Here is a 17,440-nt window from a genome sequence, read left to right as displayed (position 1 = left end):
GAAAAGTTGCTGTGGAATAGAAACTGCAGCTGGAGGGAGGAGTGAGAACATGTAAGAGAAACAACCCTGCAGACACCAAGGTCAGTGCAGAAGGAGGTGGAGAACGTGCTCCAGGCGCCGGAGCAGAGATTCCCCTGCAGCCCGTGGGGAAGACCATGGTGAGGCAGGCTGTCCCCCTGCAGCCCAGGGAGGTCCACGGTGGAGCAGATACCCACCTGCAGCCCGGGGAGGACCCCACGCCGGAGCAGGTGGGAGCCCGAAGGAGGCTTTGACCCCGTGGGAAGCCCACGCTGGAGCAGGCTCCTGGCAGGATGGACCTGTGGCCCCACGGAGAGAGGAGCCCACGCTGGAGCAGGTTTTCTGGCAGGACTTATGACCCTGTGGGAAGCCTGCGCTGGAGCAGTGTGCTCCTGAAGGACTGCACCCCGTGGAAGGGACCCATGCTGGAGCAGTTTGTGAAGAACTGCAGCCTGTGGGAAGGACCCATGTTGGAGAATTTTGTGGAGGACTGTCTCCTGTGGGAGGAACCCCATGCTGGAGCAGGGGAAGAGTGTGAGGAGTCCTCCCCCTCCAGGAGGATGAAGGGGCAGAGATAATGTGTGATGAATGGACTGTAAACCCCATTCCCTGCCCCCTGTGCCGTTGGGAGCGGGGGGTAGGTAGAGAATCTGGGAGTGAAGTTATGCCTGGGAAGAAGGGAGGGGTGGAGGGAAGGTGTTCTGAGATTTGTTTTTTATTTCTCATTAGCCTACTCTGGTTGATTGGTAATAAATTGAGTTAATTTTCCCCAAGTCGAGTCTGTATTGCCCGTGATGGTAATTGGTGAGTGATCTCTCCTGTCCTTATCTCGACCCATGAGCCTTTTGTTTTATTTTCTCTCCCCTGTCCAGCTTAGGAGGGGGAGTGATAGATGTGGCTTTGGTGGGCACCTGGCATTCAGCCAGGGTCGACTCTGCCACAGGTGCTTGTTTATAATGCATCTTAACTAGCTTTTACAGTTAAAACCTGGTAAGTCATCGCTTCCTAATTTTAGTGCTGTTTTTCTTTCTGCTTAGTCTATTCATGTTTTTATTTGGAATACCTTTTTTTAACTTCAATTAATGGATAGAATTTACCTTGCAGATCACTGGTATTTCAGCAACAAGATTTTTAAGCATTTAGTGTTTGGGATTAAAAAGTGGATAATAGGTATTACTTGTACATAAATGCTTTTAACTTGCTGATGTATGCCACTTTTACTGAAATGAGTTCTAGAGTGTTTTTGGTAACTTACAACTTCTAGTATTCAGTATATTGTCTCTCTCTATTTGTTCAATAAGGCTGTAAGTGTTTTTGCTGTTGTATTAAGTTTGCAAAATGGTTAACTTAAATGTGTTTAATGAAAACTAAATGTTTTCAGTCATATCTTCAGTATATTAAGTACAGTGTATATAATATAGCAGGACTGTTAATCTATTCTTGAAGCATATACATTTCTCTCCTAGTTACGCTGCTAGAACAAAATTTGAATAAAATTACTGTCTTGGAGACTCTAAAGGTAGATAAATTTATGTAAATTTCCATGTGCGCTGAATGGGTACGCTCCTAGACCGTATGGAAGCTGTTGATGAATAAGCTATTCTGGAAATCCTTTTTAGAACATGGAGAAAAGTGGTTTCTGTTGTTTTAGCCATATCCCTATGAAAATGCCATTTATGTTATTTCATGCAGGAACAAAACACTGCTTTCATATCTACTATACTTAACAAAACTCTAATTAAATCCATTCAAACTGCCAAAGTAGCAGCATTACAACTTGATTTCCATCCTGAATCCCATTCGCATCTGATTTTTTTCCTATTTCTTACCACGTGGGCACCCTGAAAAGGAGAATATGGTCTTTCCTGCAACAGAAAAGTGCCAAATTGTATTTTCAGATATGTGTGCTTCAGTGTGTAATGTGTAAAATTGTTTGCAAATTTGAAAGGCTTCTACAGCAAATTTAAGGTCCTGTGAAATGAATTACAATACTTGCAGTAAGATTTCCTGCTCAGCTGTTTTTGTATTTTTAGTGTAGGTCACTCCTAGATGTCTTATCATTCTTATAAAGAACATAATGAAATTATTCATATTTAGAAAATGAACTATTGCGTACTTTAAACCTGCTTTTCCCTCTTCAAAAAAGGAATGAGAAAGGCAGCATCACAAGTTCTGACAGGTTTTTGTTAATGATGCATTTTATTCAGCTTGAGGGAGAGCACTGTCAAGTATAGTCTGGGAAGTAACAGCAAACTGGAAACCTATAGGTGGGAACTATTTTTCTGGTTTTATGTTATAAACTTCATACAGAGGTACAGTGACAATCTGATAAGGATTATTAGAGTAAAAACAACTTGCTCTGAGTAGGCAGTAAACTGCTACAAATCTTCATGTATGTTTTAGAAGCTGCTGAAGCTACTAGAGTAATAAGACTTGCTCCTTTAGAGTTATATCAAAGCCTGAATGCCCTAGTAAAGCTTAGGTCTCTAGCAGCAAGGCACAGTACAAATAGGCAGTGAAAGGTTCACCTGCTGTAAATAGATGTGGTCCTGTGATCCCTTTGAAGCTGAAGTTAGCCAAATACCTTGGAGACCTGGACTTCTCAGGGAAAAGGTGAGAGTAGCTAAGGAACTACATTATTTGAAAATTCCTCTTCAGTTGGCTGGTAACTTCAAATAAATGGGCTAGTGCATGTAACAAGGTGGTCTGCTCCCTTCTATATGAGGGCTGTGGTACAGAAATGAACACTGAAAAGATGAAACAGAAGAATAGATAGCTATACATTCAGAGGATGATGAATAGAGCAATTTGATTAAAAGCTTATTTTCTTTCATTTATTTCTGTAACAAAAACTTTTTTAGAAGATTTTCTAAGATCAGCTGCAATTAATTGCTTTCATTTCTTTTTAAACAGGTATCAAACAAAAAATCAAACAGCACTCCTCCCCCAGCACAACTCTCTAAAATCAAAGTACCAGCACCACAGACAGTACTGAAGAAAGAAAAGCGGCAGAGTTCTTCAAGGTTTAATGTTAGCAATAACAGGGAGCTTCAAAAACTGCCAGCTTTGAAAGGTATGTCTTTCTAAATTAGAATGACTCTTGTGGAGGATCTTGGGCATGAGACAGAGAAACATCTCAACTGTCATACTTCTTATATCTGGACAGCGTACATTATATATCAAGTATACATATGTGCAATCTTGCACATACTTGAATGCTCAAACACATTGGGTGGTTTTTTTTCTTTTCTTTCAGTCCTTATTATGAGGACTTCTATTGTGTTGCCTTCTTTGCAATCAGTATAGGAAATATCTAAGTTTCTTCAACCCAGAAATGTCTGTGTCAAAGTATATTCACTAATCTCACATCAAAGCAGAGTATTTGGGCTCTGGGCTCTATGCAAAATATTAGTAATCCGTTCTCAGTGCAGCATGCTCAAACCCTACTTCGTTTGTAGTAAAGTATCTCTTGGCATTGTGAGAAGACTTGGTCTATCGCTGTTTATTGGTCTGGTTTTCCTGAGCATGGGTCAAGTGGCGTGATGTCTTTTTCGTGAATATGAATTTTTCCTTTGTCAATTTTAAGGCTTTGTGATCTTTTAGAATTACATTTACTGCCATCTGTGATGAAAAGATGATGGTGATTGATGCATCTTCTCTTACTAACACAGCTTTTATCATCTTTATTTTAGCTACTCTCTGTTGTGTAGACACATGTTTGCATACTGTGCTTATGGTGGCTTGTAGCAGTGCTAGGTTAGAATTTTCCAAGTGTAGTCAGATGTACTGATCTACTGCTTATGAGCAACTGATTTGCACTGAAGGTTTATTTAAAAAAAAAAAACCCAACCCAAACCCAACTGTTTTGAAGTGCGATGCATACTGCTTTCCAGTGTTCAAAGTTGGCAGTGAAACTAATAGATTGCTCAAATGTTGAGTAGTACTGGTGTAGGCAATGTGAAAATGTCAAGCGATAAGACTTTTTTTCCTCCAGTCATTGTTTTCTTGATATAATAAACTCAACTTTTCAGCCCATATGAATTACACTGCTTTTCATATAGACCAAATTAGACTGCAGCATTCTTCTGTTCACACAGATACTGTTTTTACAAAAAGAATATGAAATATTGTCCATCATGTTAGTCTCTTCTCCCAAGTAACAAGCAATAGGATGAGAGGGAAACAGCCTCAAGTTACACAGGGGAGGTTTAGATTGGATATTAGGAGAAATTTCTTGACCAAAAGGCTTGTCAAGCATTGGAGCAGGCTCCCCAGGGAAGTGGTTGAGTCACCATCCCTGGAGGTAATTAAAAGACTTGTACATGTGGCACATAGGGACATAGTTTAGTGATGGATTTGGCAGTGCTAGGTTAACAGTTGGACTTAATGATCTTAAAGATCTTTTCCAACCTAAATGATTCTATGATTCTATATTAGTATAGCAGTCTATATACAAGATGCTGCTTAAAATTTTTCAAGACTTAACTGCTGTTTATTTTAATTAGTGAATTTCAATCTATTTTATTAAATTTGTAAATAAGAATATTTAGCACCACAGGTTATGAATAATACTTCCTATCTTTTAGTAGTACATAGTAGTAGAACATAGTAGGTTCATGCACAAGCTGTAACATCCAGGGTGTGACACAAGCAAATGACACTGAATTAAAGTAGTGACTTTTTTAATAAAATGTTATGCATACAGCCTCATTGACTGGCATAACCTTTGTTCAGAGACTCAGCTGCAAAGAAAAACATTTGTTACTTGGTCTAGAACCTCCGTTTTGCCCTACTTGAAATAGTATATTTCTGGTAGTGCCTGGGACTGTCAGGTCAGGGAGACTAGAATTGAGCATGCAATTAGAAGCAGAGTGGACAGCAAGCTGGAAATGAGAAAAATTAGTGCAGATGGGAGAGGGGGGAAGTAATCTGTCTTACAGTGGGAAAGGTGAAGTTTTATATCTGTTTTCACCTTGGCTCTTGCATTTTAAACTAGTAGGCCAATGAAGGGCAGAAGAATGCCTGCTTGGACTTGGCAAAAAAAAGTCTTAAACTGTGTAAGGTATGTTCTGAGAGTGGTCTAGTGTTTTTGACACAGTGTACCTAGATGTGAAGAAACTGTGCATATGCATTATAGTTGCCTTTCAGTCTGCAATCCCTCCCACCACTAAAGTGAAATGAAAGAAAAGATCTTGAGCTTATCTCTGGTGGATGTCTGATGCTGTATGTGTGTCCCCAGGCTGCAAAGGGTCAAACTTCTTGTTATGAAACACTGGTGCAATTGCTGATCTAGTGATGGGTAGTAATTACTATCTTTACTAATAAAGCCATGTCCAGTCTCATGGATCATAGCAGACGTCTGTATAATTGCTGTGCTTACTGCACGTGCTCACTCATGACCTTAATTCCCACCTATTAGGGTTGCTGAGAACACTGTTGGCCAGTCACCCTGTTCTCCTAATGTGTACATAGATATGTGACTTGATGTGTTCAGTGGGTCAAGTGAGGCTGGGAAACTTTCTTTTTGGGCAGCTTTAAGTGTGGTGTTTCGTGTCTCTGTCTGGACAGGAGTTAAAGTGGACTGGCAGGCTGTAATTTAAAGGACTGAGATGATTAAGATGGGTTTGACTTTTATGAAGCACTGGGAAGAACATAGCATTCCTTCTGGTTAGCTGTTTAACCAGCTTTCAAACTCCAGTTACTCATAACGAGTAGCTGTATTTCTATGGCTATAATAGGTAGGAAACCTTTCTTCTATCTGTAGTAGACCAGGAGATGTGTATTTTCTTCATATGTGTTGGGTTGACTACTGTGTGGTATGATGTACTTTACAAGAGATTGTATTTTAAGCAGAGCATATAGAATGGAGTTGTCTTTTTGCGTACTTGAAGGTCTGTATTTGATCTGTGAAAGCTTGTAACTGGTAAGCTCTAAATGGCCTGCAGCATTGATGAGATAACCACCTTGCTTCTGTGCCATAGGGCTGGAGTTGAGGTCAGCAGATCACTTGAAATAGTGGGAAGGGAAAGGAGGAGCTGCCAAAGTGGGTTTTCATCAAGGTTTCTTATTTAGAAAATACTTTTTGATCTTCAGGCATGCTGTGAACTTTCTCTTGGGCGTTGCACAGAAGTGCTGACGATAGGCTTCTGGAAATACCAGCCTATTTGCCCTGGTGACTGGTATTCGTGTGGTATGGTTTATATTCATTGGAGCAGTGTATGATTAACATTGTACACCCTCAGTTTATTCAGGAAATGGAGGAGCAGGATAGTTCATATAATGCAAAAAGAAAAGGAAATAAATTATGAGTTAAGAGGCTCTAAGAACAGAGATGAACATAGAAGAGAAGTCTGTGATGCAGTTGGTTTGTGGAGCATTGAGATCCATATATTAGCAAAGCTGCAAGCTGGTAAAGCTCCCTGCAGCACCGTGCAATACAACCTGATTTAGGTCAGGTAGAAGAGGTAGCTTGTCTGCCCACAGACAACCCAGAAGTATCTCTAGAGAAGTACCTTCAGAACTGTGCCAGATGTCTTAAAGATCTTACCTATTTTCACCAAAAAAAGAAAACTTCTGTGCCAACAGACTTGCGTTATGTTTATTTCTGCTTCTCCCGTTCTCCTGGTTAGCTAACGTTTGTAGTACAGGTACTTCAGTTACAGAAAGTTGATTTTTGTTTTCAGTTGTTTATTGGGAAAAAATTACTTACTGGCCTTAAAGGTGTGTGTTGTTTTATTATGATTTGAAAACTTGCAGATTAATGCTTTGGGCTTATCAAATATAAATAGTAAAGGGTGTTTCAGCCTTCAGAAACTTACCAGTTTCTTCATTTTTGTTTTCTTAAGATAATAGTTTGTAACTTAGGATATATTGAAATTGTTTACAAATTTAAAAAATGTGTTCTGTATGAGATAAACAACATAAGTGTTCAATATGAGTATTTAATAAATATATAAAAGTAGTACTATTTCTCAGGTTGTATGTACCTGACCACTGACACTGAAGTAGTTCATGTTCTTCGCAACTGCCCACTTCAACTTTATGCAAGAAGCTTCAATTCATTGTTACATTATGGATAATTTTTTCATGGTTAATTAGCAAATAATTCCACAGTGTCTGTGATTGATTGTTGTGTGCTGGCATTTATTTCTGGTGATGTTGATGGGTCGTCTTCACTTTAGTTCTTGATTCTAGATTACCTCTATGAACTTCTGACACTCAAATACATTAAATACTGAAAAAAGCTCTAGAGCTTGAATATGTGATGTATGTACTCATCTAGCTGTGTTTGTTCAATTTTGAGAGGAAACTTTTGAGAGTGTCATGATATGTTATGAATTGCATGCTTGTTGCTTGTGTACTTGATGGCTGCAATAATACATTTTCACTTCAGCTCTCATGGAGTTAGTATCCAAAGACCATCATATAGATCAAGTCTCTAAAATTTTAAAGGAAAAAAAAATTACCTAGGTTTAATGCTAAGGGAAAGGAAGGATATCTTTTTTTTTCTTGTTTCTTTTTGAGGTAATTGCATTTACTTCCAGATCTAGCTGCTCCCCCCCCTTCTCTTACTTTCATATTAAGAAAACTTTGACACACAAACATTTGTAAATTCTGTAAGTTTAGTTTACTATCTAAACCATTAGCAGATCAGACTTAATATTTTTTGTAAACTCTTCTTTTTTTTTTAATTAAGAAATAAAATTCTATTTTTCCTCTGATTTTACTGAGAATATAGTTGTTCCTTACCACGTGAGAGTAGTGGGCGAGTGTTGGCATCTGCAGGACAGAGGTTGCTGCTGTGATGGACTCACTGAGTAATTGACCAAGATCAAAAAGGAACAAAAAATAGAACACCCAGCCAGTAGTGTGGCATTTCATAACTGGTTAACTAGCAACCTAAATGTTAATGTGTTTCACTTCTATTCAACACTATTAATACAGAAAAGTAAAATTTAAGTTTAATGATTCAAAAATACACATCTTATTAAAAAAGAGTATTTATTTATAATGTTAGTAATACTTCCATTACAGGTTGACGGGTTTTTTCTCCCACAGTACAGTCTTGCTAATTATGTAGTTCTAAGATGCTCCCTTGCCCATTCTGTACATATAGTTTATATGCTATGAGGGTTTTTTAACAGTACAAACAGGTGAATGTACATGTATTTGTACATGTTATTTTGCAAGGATGATCTGATTTTAGTAAACTGTGTAAATGCACAGCATTTGGAGAACTGTTATACAAAGTGGTGAGATTTTTAAGGATGTGGTCTGAATCCCTACAATATGTAAGAGAATGTTGCAATGAGAATTCTTAAATACAGTATTAAGACGGCCTGACTGGGATAAAAGGTCTTATACAGTGTCAAATACAATTGTGTGACAAATGTAACTTTAACCTGCAAGTAATATTCATTAAAATATAATGTTCTCTGTCAGTCCTAGAATAACAAATTTGAAAAAATAAAAAAAGTCAGTGCTCCTTAATATTCTGAAGTGTTGCAAAATTTCCCAGTGAACATGTGTTAGTCATGCATATGTAAATTTGGGTGTGATTCAAAAATATGCTTTTTTTGTAGCATTTCTGTATATGTTTTTGGAAGTTGGATAGAATCCTTTTATAGCATTATAGAGGACTCCTATGATGCCAGTGTCATGGTTTTGTTTGTGGGTTTGGGGTTGGGTTTTTTGTTTTCTTTTTTAGATAGAAGTGAACATAGTTTTATGTAATCTTAAAGATGGCAATTGTAATTCAGCTTTTATTTTCAAATACAGTTCCTAATTTATTTACAGAATTACTGTTTACCTCTTGGAGTTGGATTGTGGATACAATATTCTTATAAAGGTATATACCGAGGTAGGAAGAAATGAGCTATGTTGACAGTTGTGGACATGCATGCTAACTTTTATTGCTGAGAAGTGTAGAATATGGAATAGTGTGCTGTTTTCTTAATGTAGAATAACTGCATGTGAGATGATTAAACAGATCCTGATATTTCATTGTTGAAGATCTTGCCGTGCATGTTGATCAGCCCTGGTTTTGACCTTCTGGTGGAGATGTCTGATTCTGACTTAACATGATTTCAACATTAAAAGTACTACTATCAGTCATATCTCTTAAAAAAAAAAGGGGGGGGGGAGAAATAATGAGCATGACAGGTTATAAGGGTGCCATTTTTCTAAGCACATCTTGTGTAGAGTGCATGGTTTCTCTTTTTAATTTAAGCAGAGACTTTAGAGCTACAGCAAATTCTGAGTCTGTTCTGTGCAAGAGGAGAATGTCAGGGTGGTGTCTCAACTTGTCTGGCTGTGATACAGGACTCTGATAGGGAGGCAAGCATTATTAAAGCTTTCCTAATGTTTTAAAGTCACAAATGGCTGTCTAGGAGATAGCTCTGTTTTCATCGTCTGTTCAATATTGAAGTCTGATGAATCAAGATTGCAGAAGAGGTGATTCCAGTTTGAGATTCTGATACTTAAAAAAACAATTGGACCAACTTTTCATTGATAAAACTGTTGTAACCATGAGGAAGGACGAAAAAGTGAGAATTTCTCAAGAAGTTAGAAATGTAAGGTTGTTTTGTGTTTCTCTCAACTGTAGAGTACAGATAAGTAAGCAAAACTGATATAAAGGTAAATTAAAAAGTAAATCAAGTATTGTTCTCTGTGCTGCAGAGAAATTCAACCATGTATGTTGATATTTTCCACAAACTCATATCAGGGTAAGTTCAAACTCCAGCAGAGTGTGTTACTTGTTCATTTAAAACTAGCATCTGTTTTCATGATACAAAAGAGACTGACTGGATATATGCAATATAATTGAATTTATGGGAATCATAGTGATAATGGACTACTTTGGGTTTTGAGGAGCACTTTTCTTATAAGCTCTTGAGACTGGAGATCTCAATGTTTTATGTCACGTTCATCACAGAAACCTACTCCTGCCATTTGTAAATTAGGTAGAGAACAAAGGTGCAGTACTTCGGCCTTTCCAGTTTAATCATGCTTCTTGTGTGTGTGCATGACAATTAAGGAATTTTGTCTAGCTGCAAGGTGGCAGCATCACTGTTACGCTAAAAGTATTTTATGCAAAGTAAGATGGTGGATTAAACAAGATAATGCTACTATAAAATATAATTTGCCCTAATACGTAATGCATTTAAAAGGCAAAACACTGAGGCAAAACAAATTAATTCTCATGCAAAACATCGATGAATACAGTTTTGTGAAACAGATGATGCTCTTCTCCCTTGTACATGAACTACAACGGACTAACTCAGTATGCTAAGTGCTATCCTTCTGGTCCTGGCTGCGCTCATGCTTTTATAGTATTTTTGGCAGCCCAATATTGTATCAAATTTATTGAAACAATAATACAATAAAGTTTGTTCTTTCCTACATCAGTATGGTTAGGTGTCAGTGAGTGTGTGTATTGTATTATGTGAAAGAACTGCGGAGACTTTTTTTGCCATGTTAATTTAGTAACTTTGTCTTTGAACTTTGATGTTAAAAACATTATAGTGTTGCATAAACAGCCTTTCCTGTATTTATTTTTCTTTCAAATGTTTAGAAGAATTATTAAAATATGTGTGTGGTAAGCATATACATTTCTTAAAGCAAATACTGGCAATTGTTTGGTGTTCATACAGGAAAATATGATCTATCAAATGAGTAAATACTTTAATGATTATCACATGATTAAAATATTTAGCAACTATCCAGTCTGAATTACTATGTAACATTTTAAAGATTAAGAACCATGATAGTGAGTGAATAACTACCCAAAAAAGGTTATACAGAAAAATACTTTGCTTGAATGTGTGAATTTTTTTCTTTAGCTAGCTTTACATGAAATCATAGGCTTGGATTAATGAGCCGTTTTTCATTTCAACTGCCCTATCAAACACCTACTCATTAGTCAGCAGCTGAAAGTGTTAGAAGAATGCTCTACATCTGTCACTGGCAGCATTGCCTACCAAACTTGTTTCCACTCAAGCTTGGATAGAATCCATAGAAATAGGATTTAAAATGTGGTATTGTCTTCTTTTCTAGATTCTAACCCGTCTCTGAATTCAGAGTTTGGAAATCTCTTAAAATGTCTTTTATTATGCCCTTATTTACAAAAAGAACATTTTGTTCCATTGCACAGGTCTTCATTATAATCAGACCTAAACATTTTTGCTGCTCCACTGAACTTCTCCCTTCATAAGACCTTTACTGGTCAAACATTGAATGCAATATTTATACATGTAAATATAAGTCAGTGTTTGCTGGATAACTAGCATGCTCTCAAGTTTTTATTCTTAAATATATATTTATTTGTTTTTACACTTTGTTTCTTGAAAATGACAAGGGTGACTTAGGTAATAAGGCCACAGACAGGAGTGAGTTTGGTGGTATACATTAGCTTTTTTATACTGGGCTTGGTTAAAATAGTGTGCCAATACTTGAAACAAGCTTCTGCAATCTGCCATGGGAAGTATGTTTTTGTACCAGATGCTATTCTTAAAATATATTTCTTTTAAGGTAACTAATGATTTTTTTTTTGGTGCTGTACAGCTTTCTGAACTGAACAGATATCTATTGATTTCTCCCCCCCCCACTTACAGAACCTTTTGAGTATACAATATTGGCTGAATGAAAACTTGGTACTGTTGAGTCTGTGTGCTACAGTGACCATGCAAATATTAGGAAATCCAGATAGAGACAAATCCAGTCACAGGCAGATGTTTGCCAGTTCCACTTTTACTCCTTCTAGTACAGGAAAAACTGATTAAATATTATTTTCTCAAGTGGAAGGTAGAATACTATCTTTTGCCATGCTTTCAGTCTTAGGAATTCTTTAAGGAAGCCAAATGATAGTCTGTACCCATTTCATTCATCCCGGTAAGAATTTTTTTCTTATCTGTGTATATCTTTTGATAGCTAGGTATTAACATGGTGTGGTTTTACCATCCCTGTTTCCTTGAAGAATCTCCTCTTGGCTGTCCTCTGGAATTGTGTCAGAACCTTGTAGGAGAAGCCCAGTATCCTTCCTATTTCTGCGGTTTCTTCTCCAGAATGTGTAGTATCTAGTGCCCTTTCTCCCCTAAAACAAAGTTACTGTCTCTGAGTAACTCATTGTTCAGGGTTGTGAAGAGACCCTTATTTTCTGTAGCCTGACATCATTTGTGAGAATGGTAAGTTTTGCTTAGGCTATAATTGGAGGGGAAAAAAATAACGTTGGTCCTACCAATAAAAGCAAGTCATGTTTATTCCCGTCCCTTTTTTGGGTGGCTGTCTGGTGAACCAGATAATGGAATCAACGTGGCTCAAACTCATCCTTTTCCTTCTCGTTTTAACTCTGCTCAGTTCTAATCTGGTTCAACCATGCAGCTGCACAAGCCCTTGTACAGCGATTTCAGACAGTTGCACACATGTGCCTCGGAAGAGGTGGGATTGCAGCAGTAGCTCATATAGACTTACTTCAGCTTAGGCTGCCATGGAACACAGTCGAAGTTAACAGAGAACCAACCTGACAGTGAAGTAAGTGGCTTTCTGTTGGATTAGTGGACTAAACCAGCTCAGCTGTGGGTCTGATGACCACTGAAGCAGATGAGAGCAAAAAAAGCTGAGGGAAATGCAGGAAGGGGACTGAAGTAGTCTGCAACTAGGCTGGCTTAGGTTGCTGAGGAATAGCAAATTCAGCAGTTGTGGAATTATGCCTTTAGTTACCTCAGAGTTCAGACTAAATAGCCCCCTGCTCCCCCAATCCAAAAATGAAAACTCCTCTTATAATCTGAGAGGTAACCAACTTTATCCAAGGTGTCGTCATGCAAATAGAAGTTCATACAATTTTAATTATATATTGTTGATTCTGCCACTATCAGTTAGAATAGTAGCTAGTTCAGAATGGAAATAAGGGCAACCTTTGGGCAGATTAATTTGTTGTTAGGGTGGGGGGTGTGGTGGTTTTTTAAATCGCAACCTAAATGGGAGTATTTGTTTTGAAAGAAATACTATATAGCCTCCCAGTGTAAAGAGAATTTACCAGCTATAGTGCTGGATCCTAAATGTAACACGTTTAATTGTATCCTAAGAACTTTATAGGATTTTCCTTCGTTCCCATCATCAGGAAGTTAGAAGCTATGAACAAGGTTCAGAGGAAATCTGTAATAGTTTTGCTATACTGTCAATATGTTTTTTCATTCATTTAATTCTAAAAATGGATAGCTGAAGTTAATGCTTTTTTTAATTCTCTTGTAAAAAAGACACAGAAGTGTCTTCGTAAATTTGTTCAAGTAAGCTCTTCCTCCCATTGATATTCATTAGCTCTATTCCACTTGCACTAATATTCTTTCCCTCCCCATTAATAAGTCAATTCCTAACCCAATTTTCTTTGCAATTTTTTTCCCAAATGAAGTTGCTCAAAATAATTCAACTTAAGTAAATATTTTCTTTTGGTGGCAAATCAAATAATTTAAGGCTGAAACAAAGGGAGGGTATACAAATCTCCTGAGCAGAATGTACCTCCCAATCCGTATGACTGGTGAGAAGATACCAGATTTTGTTAATGAGCAAAAGGTCTTATAAAGATTGAAGTCCTTCAACTCCACTAGTCTCCTGTCAGAAGCACACCACAAATACACTGAATTATGGCTGTTTGAACCAGTTTCATGGTAGTTTACTAAGTACTGGCTTCAGATGTAACAGTCCTGCAAAGAGCAGGAAGTGTGAACAGGGTATATGTATGTTGGAAGAGAAAACTTACTTGAATGTGACTTGCTGTTCTGCCAATACTACTGCTACCGCTGCAAATGTCACATTTACTCTCTTTAGTGAAGAACAATGTAGGGGGGTTGACTCTTAAACCATTACCTAAAATTTGCTAATGAACCTCCAGCTATTTAAGCTGGGCTTATGTATAAAATAGGAAATAGCACTGTAACTGAAGTAACATTCCCTTTTTGCTGTCTTGTGTACCAGAACGGTAGCTAAGTTGTGTGCCGTTGGACCAGCAGGCTTCATATCCATTTTAATCTTCGCAGGGAGCTTCAGAGAGACAGAAGCAGCAGTTGACCATTAAAGCAAATACAGGAATAGAGATGAAAGAGAGAACAGCTGCTTCTTAAAGATGTGGTTACTAGATAAACTGGAATTTTAAACCTAATTTTTGCCGCTTCATGCTGCGGCTTATTGCTATAGAACAGTCTAATTGTACTTTAGATGGAGAAAAGAAACAGAATTTGCTTGCAAAATTCTGCATATGAAAATATTGGAAAAAATTGTCTGAGTTATTCTTCAGTTTTTTCCTTCATCCATCAAGATCTTGTAGAAAACTTTGTATTGAGGTCAGTCTTGGTTTAGTTTTTACATCTCATTCTGTTAAAGGCATATCTCTATGGTAGCTTTTCGTTTTATAAGACTAAAACTCCACATCTAAGGTATACCCAAGGGATACATAGATATATAACCTGACTTTTTGAGAATATACCTCCCCTGTTTTTGCCTAGACTGGAAGGACAAGTTATTTGAGTCTCTGTAGTCTTAGGGAAAAGGTTTAAAAAGGCATCAGAAGTTCATATAGTCCATTTTGATGTTCTCAAAAGCAGGATCAACTACATTTATATCACTCATGTTTGGCCATTTTTTTAAATTACTAGAAAGTTTGCAGTCTCTTATTTTGTTTCATTATGCTTATTGCGAGATGATTTAATATCTAACCTAATGTTCCTTGATGTAGGAGGAATTTACTGTCTGTAGTGAATGTAGAAAAACTAATTCCCTCAATCTCCATAATTACTCTTTAAAATACTTAGATATCATCAGTCTAGTCCTTTCTGTCAAAAATCCCCAAACTAACCAACAAAACAAACAAAAATGAGCCAAAAAAAAAGAAAAAAACCCAACCTCCCCACACCACACTGAACAGAGCAGCTTTATTTTTTTAATTAAGTAATATTTTCTAGATTGGTCATCTTTGAGCTTTTTCATCAGGTTTACATCCTTCTTCAACTGTGATATCTAGGAGGAACTACTTCAAATTGTCAGCAATCAGTAAATCCAGTTGATTTCTTCATCTGTATATTCCCCTTTTTTATATCCCAGTTAGACTTTTCCCTTCATCCAATTCAATAATACTCAGTACAGCTCTAACTCACCGTTGACGGTGTATTATTGTAGTGCGATACAATTTTTCTAACCAGGTACATGTATGCCCTATGATTTGGTTTTGTTCTGAATTTTCATCAGCAAATTGCCTAACTGAAAAGCATCTTCCTCTTTTTCTGATTTATTCCATTTTTGAGCAGGTATAAGGTAGGACAGTGTCATAGATAAGTAATCTAAATATTTAAAGGTGACATACTGGTGCAAATAGTATTTGGAGAGAAGCTCAGATTTGGAGATGGTGCAAGTATAACATTGTCTGTTTCTCTGAAGATCACTCCCAGAGGTGCAGTACCTAGGAGACAAAATGGTCCTTGAAATAGCTCATTGTAAAAATAAATGTGCAAGTCTCATACGATGAAGAAAAGGTTGCTTACAGTTTTGTTCCAAATACCTTAAGTAATTTAACTAAAGAGTTTAGAAATCGTTATGCTGCGCTTTTCTTGTATTTCTGGGATTATGCAGCAAAGCTGTTTTCATATGCCTATATATTGGTTCTTAGTGCTGCAATACTTTAGTTTCTAATAATAAAAGTTACTTGCAATTATTGAACTTTCTAGAAAGGAAAACCTGAGTTTTGCCATATCCAAGTTTAACAACGTTAAGTTAAACTTAAGATAGGTCCATTTTTCAATTGAAAGAAACATTCAGATAAGCATGAAACAGGAGGGTTTTTTCTCCTGAATGTCGTATGTATGTGTTTTTATTCATAACATATATATTAGCCACGAGTCATAAAACACTTCCTGGGAATGCGTATGAGGTCTTACGCTTATAAATCACTGATGATGCTAATTCAAGGGCCTGTATCTTACTGTGCACTACCTTTTAATGGGGCTCTTGAAAGCTGAAGTTGTAGATGCTGCCCTTAATGCTGTGTTTTTCCACGGTTAAGTTGAGCACCTGTTTGGTCGTTCTTGGCAGCCTTGCTGAAGGGAAGATTAAGCCTTTGGCTTTTTCAGGAAAGAAAAAAAATAAAACGCGTGCGTTCTTTCTAGCAGGTGCGCACCGAACGTTATCTGTGGGGGAAATAACAGAGCAGGCGTGAGCTCATCCAGGTTTGGTGGTGTTTTGTTTTTTTTTTTTTTTTAAAAAAAGGCAAACGCAAAAGACCCGTCACCTGCTGGGGCGGGGGTTTGCCGAGCTCCGTTTCTGCGGGGGCCGGGCCCGGCGGGAGGCGGGGAGGGCCGGGGCCGGGGCCGGGTGGGGTGTGTCGTGTCGCCGTGCCCGCCGTGCCGGCGCGGGAGCGCGGGGCGCGGTGACAGCTCCGCACCAGCCCCCGCTCATTTGCGGCCTCCTCGGTGTCATTTGAAGTTGCTGCCGTTAGCCAATGGGGCTCCTCCCGCCCGCTGACATCACTAACTAGCCAGTTCCCTCCAGCTGCAGAGCGCTTCAGTTTCTGTCTTTTTTTAAACTAAAATGGAGGCTGGTTTCTTGCCTTAAGGAATACACTGCCTTGCCTGCTGGAGCCTAGATGTTGACATGTAACAGAGCTGGCAGCAGGATGGTGGTTGACGCAGCCAATTCCAATGGGCCGTTCCAGCCCGTGGCCCTTTTGCATATTAGAGGTGAGTTATTGTGCGTGCGAGGGAGAATCGCGACCCTCTGACGAGCTAATAAATGGCTATTGTGGTGCTGGGTAAGGGGAGCAGGAAGTCCTTTGTAGCCCGGTCCCTTTCGGTTTGCTACGGCCGCAGTAGAACCGGCGGAGATCAAAACCCGTTTATCTGTTAAATGCGTTTGGGGAGGATTTAAGAATTCGTAGAGGCATTGCATACATAGTTAAAAGCAGGTTTTACTGCTTTCTGCCGTAACTCTCCCATCCCCCTTTCGAGCTGTGCTGATGTCAAAGGATGTGAAGTCACTACCCTAGAAAGGTACCGAGTGGGGGGAGGGAAGAGCCAAGTTATCGCTTATACAGTTTCTGTAGAATAAGGGCAGACGTTTGGTGTGCTTCAAAGCCTTTTTTGTGTCAATCGCTCGGATAGAGCTCCTTTAAAACCCACTGCAGCTTCTAAAAGAATTGGAAGTGTTGTTGGGGAGGAACGGGGGGAAGAGATGTGACATTTATTATGAAAATATCCTTTATGTATTCAGAAAGCATTTCCTAGAAGAGATGCGGTTCGGCTTTAACAAGCAAGCTCTTATGTGCCTGTCGCTTTGTGCAATTTTGAATGTTCCATTTCTTCACAGAATACGTTCTTTTGGGTTTGTAGAATTAGTGCATTGAAAAATCTACATTTTATGTAATTCATTGGGAAAACACATGTTG

General features: G+C 38.2%; 1 protein-coding gene across 6 annotated transcripts in view; it reads left to right on the top strand.

The window, feature by feature from the left end:
- PPP2R5C (protein phosphatase 2 regulatory subunit B'gamma) overlaps positions 1-17,440 on the top strand; it is an 86,832-nt gene that overhangs the window by 14,788 nt on the left and 54,604 nt on the right. For 3 of the 6 annotated variants that reach the window (XM_075029825.1, XM_075029824.1, XM_075029823.1), the window contains exon 3: positions 2,932-3,091. In XM_075029825.1, the coding sequence (XP_074885926.1) occupies positions 2,932-3,091 (160 nt within the window). Of the gene's footprint in view, positions 1-2,931; positions 3,092-8,857; positions 8,879-12,464; positions 12,547-16,503; positions 16,737-17,440 lie in introns of those variants that run through there. The other 3 variants (XM_075029828.1, XM_075029827.1, XM_075029826.1) reach the window with 3 other exon arrangements.

Source organism: Buteo buteo, chromosome 6, assembly GCF_964188355.1.
Source record: "Buteo buteo chromosome 6, bButBut1.hap1.1, whole genome shotgun sequence".
NCBI classification, from domain to species: Eukaryota; Metazoa; Chordata; class Aves; order Accipitriformes; family Accipitridae; genus Buteo; species Buteo buteo.
This window is presented reverse-complemented; position numbering and strand designations above follow the sequence as displayed.